We start from the raw sequence: 8,754 nt of genomic DNA on the forward strand, positions 1-8,754 counted from the left end.
TTACTTTTTGTGGTACATAGTAGGTGTATTATTTATGGGGTACATGAGATGTTTTGATACAGGTATGCAATGTGAAATCAGCACATCGTGGAGAATGGGGTATCTATCCCCTCAAGCATTTATCCTTTGAGTTACAAAAAATCCAGTTACACTCTTTATGTTATTTTAATATATATAATTAAGTTATTATTGACTATAGTTACCCTGTTGTGCTATCAAAGAGTAGGTCTTATTCATTCTTTTTAATTCATTTGTTTTTTTAAATTAATTTAATTCATTTAATTAATTCATTCATTAACTACCTCTACCTCCCCCAATCCTCCCATTACCTTTCCAGCCTCGGGTAACCATCCTTCTAGCCTCTATGTCCATGAGTTCAATTGTTTTTGATTTTTAGATCTCACAAATAAATGAGAACACGCAATGTTTGTCTTTCTGTGCCAGGCTTATTTCACTTAACATAATGATCTCCATGTCCAGCCATGTTGTTGCAAATGACTGGATCTCATTCTTTCTTTATGGCTGAATGATGTTCCACTATGTATATGTACCACCTCTTCTTTTCTTTTCTTTTTTTTTCCGAGATGGAGTCTTGCTCTGTCACCCAGGCTGGAGTGTATGCAGTGGCTTGATCTTGGCTCACTGAAACCTCTGCCTCCCAGGTTCAAGCAATTCTCCTGCCTCAGCCTCCCGAGTAGCTGGGATTACAGGTGCCTGCCACCACGCCTGGCTAATTTTTGTATTTTTAGTGGAGATGGGGTTTCACCATGCTGGCCAGGCTGGTCTTGAACTCCTGACATCATGATCCGCCCACCTCTGCCTCCCAAAGTGCTGGGATTACAGGCATAAGCCACCGTGCCCGGCTTTTTTTTTTTTTTTTTTTTTTTTTTTTTTTTTTGAGATGGAGTCTCCCCCTGTCACCCAGGCTGGAGTGAAACGGTGCAACCTTGGCTCACTGCAACCTCCGCCTCCCGGGTTCAAGCGATTCTCCTGCCTCAGCCTCTCGAGCCTCTCGAGTAGCTGGGATTACAGGCGCCTGCCACCACACCGGGCTAATTTTTGTATTTTTAGTAGAGAGGGGATTTCGCCATGTTGGCCAGGCTGGTCTCGAACTCCTGACCTCATGATCTACCCACCTCGGCCTCCCGAAGTGCTGGGATTACAGGCGTGAGCCACTGCGCCTGGCCTGTACCACGCTTTCTTTATTCATTCATCCATTAGTAGACACTTCCAAATCTTAGCTATTGCAAATAGTGCTGCAACAAACATTGGAGTGCGGATATCTCTTTGATATACTGATTTCCTTTCTTTTGGGTACCTACTCAGCAGTGGGGTTGCTGGATCATGTCACAGCTGTATGGTTGTCTGCTAGCGCCCATTGTCCATCTTTAGCAACAGAACTCTCAAGTGTCAGCTGAGCACATGTCTACCCAGCTAGAGACAGTCTTTCTCAGTTTCTCTTGCAGCTTAATGTGGCTGTGTGACTGTGTTCAGGCTGAGGGTGAGTAAGCAGACAACAATAATCTTTTTTTTTTTTTTACAATAATCTTTCATGAAGTTAAAAAACAAGATGGAATTAAAATACTTGATGATATTAGGGTATGATTTGGGAGATGGGTAATATGAATTAAAACGTTCTGAGGTCTTTGTATTATTTTGATAGCGAGTAAAGATATTAATTACATTAGGCTCTGATAAGTATGCATGCTACAATTTTCAGAGTAGCCTCTAAAAGGTGAAATTTGGACTTGAATCCAGGATCTCTGTTTCTAAATAATTCTGGAAGAAGAAAATTCTTAGAATGCTATTGGCTTTTCAGCTGCAGAATACTGGCACATCAGAAGGATTGCTGGGAGTCCAGGACCCAACCTGTCACTGAGCGTTCCTGCATACCTGAGCTTCTGGAACTTCCCATCACAGCCACTAGGCAGACTCACTTCTGAGCCTTTCCCAGCACACTGCTGACCCTTTCTATTTCTCCAGCTCACTCATTCAGAGCTCCTTCATGTCTTCAGCCACCTCCTGCTTGCCAGCTTCCTTCTAACAGAACTTGCATGTCAGGAAAGCTCGTTCGCCTACAAATAAACTATCTGAGAGACTGTGTCTTCCAGGAAGCTTCTCGTCATTGATGGGGGAAATGCAGACAACTCACTTTGGTCATTGCTGTGGTTTGGATATGGTTGTTAGACCCTGCCAAGTCTCGTGTTGAAATTTGATCCCCAGTGTTGGAGGTGGAGCCTGGTGGGAGGAGTTTGGGTGGTTGAAACAGATCCCTCATGAACGGCTTGGTGCCATTCTCAAACCAGTGAGTTCTCGTTCTTAGTTCCCACAAGAACTGGTTGTTGAAAAGATCCTGTCACCTCCTCCATTCCTTCTTTCCAGCTTCCTCTCTCTCGCTATATGATTTGTGCAAACCAGCTCCCTTTCTCCTTCGGCCATGAGTGGAAGCTTTTTGAAGCCCTCACCAGGCGCAGACGTTGGTGCCACGCTTCTCGTACAGCCTGCAGAACTGTGAGCCAAATAAGCCTCTTTTCTCTATGTCACCCAAAGTCAGGGATTCCTTTATAGCAACACCAATGGACTATGACAGAAAATACAGATTGTATGTTGGAACCCCATCAGCCTGGTCACAGATGCCGTCTCAGACCTCCCCAAACCCTCTGCTCATTTGGGTCTCTTCAGTCACGCTCATTTAGCTGACTGTTTCCCCTCTGCTGGCCATATCCAGGTGTCCAGACCAAATTCAAGGCTCCTCCAGGACTTGGACTGTTGATCTCCCTCCTCCCATTAGACTGTGTCCCGATATGGTACTGTGTCTCTCCCTGCGGTGTGTACTCTCCTGAGAGATGCTTCCTTGGAACTGATGCTAAGGCACATCAGAAGGATCTCAGGGTGGAAAGGCTCCTATAGAGCCCTCTGAAAACAAAAACAAAACAGAGGGGAGCTCCTATGGTTGAGGGTCAGAAGGAGACCCTACACTCCATCTCCTGCTAGGAGTCTGACAGGGGGCGTATTCAATACTCTCCCACACCCTCAGTTCCCATGCCCCAGAGACCCCAAACATGTTTTCATTATCTCTCTTCATTATGTCTTCTGGATCTCTCTTCCCCCGTTCCTTCAATGTGCATTGTTAAGTGCCTACTGCATACTCAGTAACACTCCATTTGTCTTCTGCCCATAACCCAGGAGCCCAGAGTCCTAGTTACTGGTCTCTTTTGGGTCTCCTATTACTGTCTGCTGTAGAGATGTGAGGTCCTACCCTCTTGGCTCAGCTCATTAGGGCTCCTTTCATGCTAAAGCAGGCCCACAGGACTTCCTGACCAGAAAACAAATTCTTGAGCTGGAACAGGTTTCTAACCCAATCCCTGCTTCAAAGGGTGGGTCCCTTCCACTCTGACAGCCATGATCTCCTTATCCCATTCTACTTCCTGCTGCAACCCAGCCCAGCACCCTGCCTAGTGTGATCATGTCATTCTCCTTTCTCACCTTCCTCTTGACCCCCCCCTCTATTCCTTCCCAGGCTTGGTATCGTTCTGTCATCTGCCTGTAGTTGACAGACTTTCAGGTCAACTGCCCCACCCCTCCCCAGACCATATGAAACTATAAAGGCCCCTGCAGCTCTTTCATAACAGAGAAAGAGGCAACTACATTGCCTGGAGGAAGCCTAAGGAACCCAGGCATCCAGCTGCCCACGCCTGAGTCCAAGATTCTTCCCAGGAACACAAACATAGGAGACCCACACTCCTGGAAGCACCAGCCTTTATCTCTTCACCTTCAAGTCCCCTTTCTCAAGAATCCTCTGTTCTTTGCCATCTAAAGTCTTGGTACATCTAGGACCCAGGCATCTTGCTTTCCAGCCACAAAGAGACAGATGAAGATGCAGAAAGGAAATGTTCTCCTTACGTTTTGTCTACTATTGCATTTAGAAGCTGGTGAGTGATTTTATTTAAAATCGGGTGGTCTGAGAACTTTTGAGGAGTTGGGAGAGAAACGTGACCACTACTGGGGCCAGCTCTGCTTCTCTTCCATAGAGTGAGGATCATCATTTTACTCTAATCACTTCAGCCTAACAATGTATGTCATGCAGGAAGCAGTCAGACACAGTGGTTAAAACTGGGCTCTGGTCTCACATTGCCTACATCTGAATTATGGCTCCATCTATTAACTGTGTACTTTAGGTCAGTTGCTTCTCTGCGCCTCAATTTCTGCATCTGTAAAATGGTAACAACCTGTGTGATATGGTTGGGGTTTTAAATATTAAGAACAAGAAGAGTTGGCTGCTTTTAAAATGTCACTCTTCTGGCGGGGCGCGGTGGCTCATGCCTTTAATCCCAGCACTTTGGGAGGGTGAGGCAGGCAGGTCATTGAGGTCAGAAGTTCAAGACCAGCCTAGCCAACATGGCAAAACCCTGTCTCTACTAAAAATACAAAAATTAGCTGAGTGTGTTGGCTTGTCCCTGTAGTCCCAGCTACTCAGGAGGCTGAGGCAGGAAAATCGCTTGAACCCAGGAGGCGGAGGTTGCAGTGAGCCAAGATGGTGCCACTGCACTCCAGCCTGGGCGACAGAGTGAGACTCTGTCTCAAAAAAATAAAATAATAAAATAAGGCCAGGCTCAGTGGCTCACGCCTGTAATCCCAGCACTTTGGGAGGCCAAGGCGGGTGGATGTCTTGAGGCCAGGAGTTTGAGACCAGACTGGCCAACATGGTGAAACCCCGTCTCTACTTACAGGCTTATGCCTGTAATCCTAGCTACTCAGGAGGCTGAGGCAGGAGAATTGCTTGAACGTAGGAGGCGGATGTTGCAGTGAGCTGAGATTGCTCCACTACACTCCAGCCTGGGCGGCAGAGCGAGACTCCATCTCAAAAACAAATAAATAAATAAACAATAAAATAAAATAAAATAAAATATCACTCTTCTATATTCTACAAACTCAATTTCTCTCCTACCCCTACACCTAATTCCATGTCAGCCTCCCATGTACAGGCTGGGGAGGTTGAATGCCTTCATCCTTCAGGGAAATAAAGGGCAAAAATTTGACATAACCTTAACTCCAGCCAAGCCTCCAAGAAGTTAAAAGCCTTCCCTCTACCTTTAGACTTTGGTTTACAGCCCTTAATCCTGGGAGCTCTTATGTATTTGAGCTACATATAACTCGTTCTTCTCTAGCCTTGGCCTTAGTGATCAAGGGCCCCTGGAACTTGAATGCATACGGTCACCTGGCTTCTTGCTGTACATGCAGACTCCTGGGCCCCATCTCAAACTCTAATTCATTTAGTCTGGAATGATTTGCTTAAGAATATTTTCAACATGCTCCCTTAAGTAATTCTGATATAAGTGTGTTCTGAATATTATTCTGAGAAATATTTTCCAAGAAGGAAGCAATACTACTTAAGAAAAAAATTTATCAATATACACTAGTTTTACCTAGTCCTATAATTCTTTTATAATACTTTATATCTGTATTGTATCTTGTATAGCAGAATGTGGAATAAGGTTACCTACCAGTGAAACTAGATGATGTAACTCTGGTGTTGTGGGTGGGTGGCTGACTTAGCTTAGTCTCTACAAGTGCGGATTCAGTAGCCTGGGTTCAGTTTCCTGTTCCACCACTCACTAGCTGTGTAAACTTGGGCCAGTGTCAACTTTTTTTTTTTTTTTTGAGACGGAGTTTTGCTCTTGTCGCCCAGGCTGGAGTGCAATGGCTTGATCTCGGCTAACCGCAACCTCTGCCTCCCGGGTTCAAGTGATTTTCCTGCCTCAGCCTCCCGAGTAGCTGGAATTAATGCCCGGCTAATTTTGTATTTTTAGTAGAGATGGGGTTTCTCCGTGTTGGTCAGGCTGGTCTTGAACTCCCAACCTCAGGTGATCCACCCACCTCGGTCTCCCAAAGTGCTGGGATTACAGGTGTGAACCACCGTGCCCGGCCCAGGATCAACATTTTTAAGCCTCAATTTCTTCATCTCAGCTGGTGATAATAATAGCATCTATGTTATAGCACCGCAGTATTAAATAAAATTATTTATGTAATGAATTTAGCCAAGCAATAAGCAGAAAGTATATATACACAATATATGTTTGTCATTATATGATTTCTTCAGCAACAAATTCCAGTGCGACTAGCACCTCTGCCAACACTGGATCCAGTGTGATCTCCAGTGGGGCCAGCACAGCCACCAACTCTGGGTCCAGTGTGACCTCCAGTGGGGTCAGCACAGCCACCAACTCTGAGTTCCATACAACCTCCAGTGGGATCAGCACAGCCACCAACTCTGGGTCCAGTGTGACCTCCAGTGGGGCGAGCACAGCCACCAACTCTGAGTCCAGCACACCCTCCAGTGGGGCCAGCACAGCCACCAACTCTGAGTCCAGCACACCCTCCAGTGGGGCCAGCACAGCCACCAACTCTGAGTCCAGCACACCCTCCAGTGGGGCCAGCACAGCCACCAACTCTGAGTCCAGCACACCCTCCAGTGGGGCCAGCACAGCCACCAACTCTGAGTCCAGCACACCCTCCAGTGGGGCCAGCACAGCCACCAGCTCTGAGTCCAGCACACCCTCCAGTGTGGCCAGCACAGCCACCAGCTCTGAGTCCAGCACACCCTCCAGTGGGGCCAGCACAGCCACCAGCTCTGAGTCCAGCACACCCTCCAGTGGGGCCAGCACAGCCACCAGCTCTGAGTCCAGCACACCCTCCAGTGGGGCCAGCACAGCCACCAGCTCTGAGTCCAGCACACCCTCCAGTGGGGCCAGCACAGTCACCAGCTCTGAGTCCAGCACAGTGTCCAGTGGGGCCAGCACAGCCAACAACTCTGAGTCCAGCACAACCTCCAGTGGGGCCAGCACAGCCACCAACTCTGAGTCCAGCACAGTGTCCAGTGGGGCCAGCACTGCCACCAACTCTGAGTCCAGCACACCCTCTAGTGGGGCCAGCACAGCCACCAAGTCTGGGTCCAGTGTGACCTCTGCAGGCTCTGGAACACCAGCTGTGTCTGGAATGCACACAACTTCCCATAGTGCATCTACTGCAGTGAGTGAGGCGAAGCCTGGTGGGTCCCTGGTGCCATGGGAAATCTTCCTCATCTCCCTGGTCTCGGTTGTGGTGGCCGTAGGGCTCTTTGCTGGGCTCTTCTTCTGTGTGGTGAGTGCCTAACATGCAAGAAAATGCCTGGGGGAAGGAGCAGCAGAAACACAAGGAAGTGGGTGTGAATGGAAGGGGTCTCAAGTCAACGGTGGGTAGGGAGGAAGAGAGGTCGGGAGAGAGTAACACAGAGAAACGGCAGGTCAGTGCAGACGAAGCTGGTGACCTGTGGGAAAAGGGGGCCACAGAAAGGACTGGAGAAAGGAGAACTAGGTAAGGAGCATGGTTGGAAGTGGGAGAAGATTCCAGAAGGCGTCCGTGGTAAAGGTGTGGGAGACAGGGATGCAATTCTGAAACTACTGACTCTTCTTTTTCTAGAGAAACAGCCTGTCCCTGAGAAACGCCTTTAACACGGCTGTCTACCACCCTCACGGCCTCAACCATGGCCCTGGAGGGAATCATGGAGCCCCCCGCAGGCCCAGGTGGAGTCCTAACTGGTTCTGGAGGAGACCAGTATCCTCGATAGCCATGGAGATGAGCGGGAGGAACAACGGGCCCTGAGCAGCCCCGGAAGTGAGTGCCACATTCTTCAGGAAGGAAGAGACGTGGGCACCCAAGACCTGGTTTCCTTTCATTCATCCCAGGAGACCCCTCCCAGCTTTGTCTGAGATCCTGAAAATCTTGAGGAAGACATTCCTCACCTTTCTTGCCTTTACCAGACACTGCAAAGAGAATACTACATTGCTCATTTAGCTAAGAAATAAATACATCTCATCTAACACGACAAAGAGAAGCTGTGCGTGCCCCGGTGTGGGTGTCTAGCTCTGAGATGAACTTCTCAGTTATAGGAGAAAAAATTCCATGCTGGACTCCGTCTGGCATTCAAAATCTCCACAGTAAAATCCAAAGACCTCATTCTTATTGGTGTGTCTGCATTTTCTAATCCTTTTTGTCTCGGGCAAGGTCCCCTTATCTCTGAGACACCCCAGTTGGCTGGAGAATTGACTTGGGAGAGATAAGGAGGGAGGGTGGGTGCCAGCATGCTACGGGCTCGTGCGTGAGGCCTGTGGTACACAGCGATTAGGTTGTGATACATGAAGAGCCGAGAGCAGGATGAGGTGGAGGCGTTACAACTACCTGCCCTGTGTGTATGTGTGTGTGTGTGTGTGTCAGGAGGTGCGCATATTCACTTGAAGTCGAGGTTCCCAGGGCATTTCCATGTGCTCCAGGCCTGACTATCAGGGTGGAGGAGCTGGTGACACTCATCTCCCTCAGAGTGCTCCCTGGTTTCCCAAGGGAAAGACTTTCTGGCCTGCTAAGGTCGAATCTTCCAAGAGGCTCTTGGCAAAGACTCGAGATTCTCATAAATCCCCGCCCAGAAGAGCTGCGTGTATTCCTTTCATGAGTCCAGGGAAGAGGGTCCTCCAGGTCTTGGAAGACAGAGGAGAGCTGCTTTGGAGGCTAAGTTGCTCTGAGCCCACAAGGTAATGGAGGGCTCCTACTTGGGACAAAGCCCTCAGCAGATAATTAGCAGTCTGTTGGTGGGTTCACCCCAACTCACAGCAGTAGAAACTGCTCCATCTTCCACCACTTATTGGGTTTCTCCAGTGTCAGCAAACCAAAGAGTTGGATCTTACCAATGCGGCTATAGGAAAACAGCCTGTTGCATGGTAA

General features: G+C 48.3%; 1 protein-coding gene across 1 annotated transcript; it reads left to right on the plus strand.

Annotated features, from left to right (window-relative positions):
- The first annotated feature begins 3,789 nt into the window (after positions 1 to 3,789).
- MUC21 (mucin 21, cell surface associated) lies at positions 3,790 to 7,814 on the plus strand. Its single transcript, XM_024248734.3, has 3 exons — positions 3,790 to 3,932; positions 6,101 to 7,140; positions 7,459 to 7,814. The coding sequence occupies exons 1-3, from the start codon at positions 3,872 to 3,874 to the stop codon at positions 7,639 to 7,641; spliced, it is 1,284 nt and encodes a 427-aa protein (XP_024104502.3). The 5' UTR covers positions 3,790 to 3,871; the 3' UTR covers positions 7,642 to 7,814.
- Positions 7,815 to 8,754: the final 940 nt, after the last annotated feature.

Source organism: Pongo abelii, chromosome 5 (assembly GCF_028885655.2).
Source record: "Pongo abelii isolate AG06213 chromosome 5, NHGRI_mPonAbe1-v2.0_pri, whole genome shotgun sequence".
In the NCBI taxonomy this organism is placed as follows: domain Eukaryota; kingdom Metazoa; phylum Chordata; class Mammalia; order Primates; family Hominidae; genus Pongo; species Pongo abelii.

Bases quoted from the DNA above. Each gene is read 5' to 3' on its own strand.
- MUC21 (XM_024248734.3), top strand. From the start codon at position 3,872: ATGAAGATGCAGAAAGGAAATGTTCTCCTTACGTTTTGTCTACTATTG. The intron at 3,933-6,100 runs GTGAGTGATTTT...TGATTTCTTCAG, and splicing joins ACTATTGCATTTAGAAGCTG to CAACAAATTCCAGTGCGACT. The intron at 7,141-7,458 runs GTGAGTGCCTAA...TTCTTTTTCTAG, and splicing joins CTGGGCTCTTCTTCTGTGTG to AGAAACAGCCTGTCCCTGAG.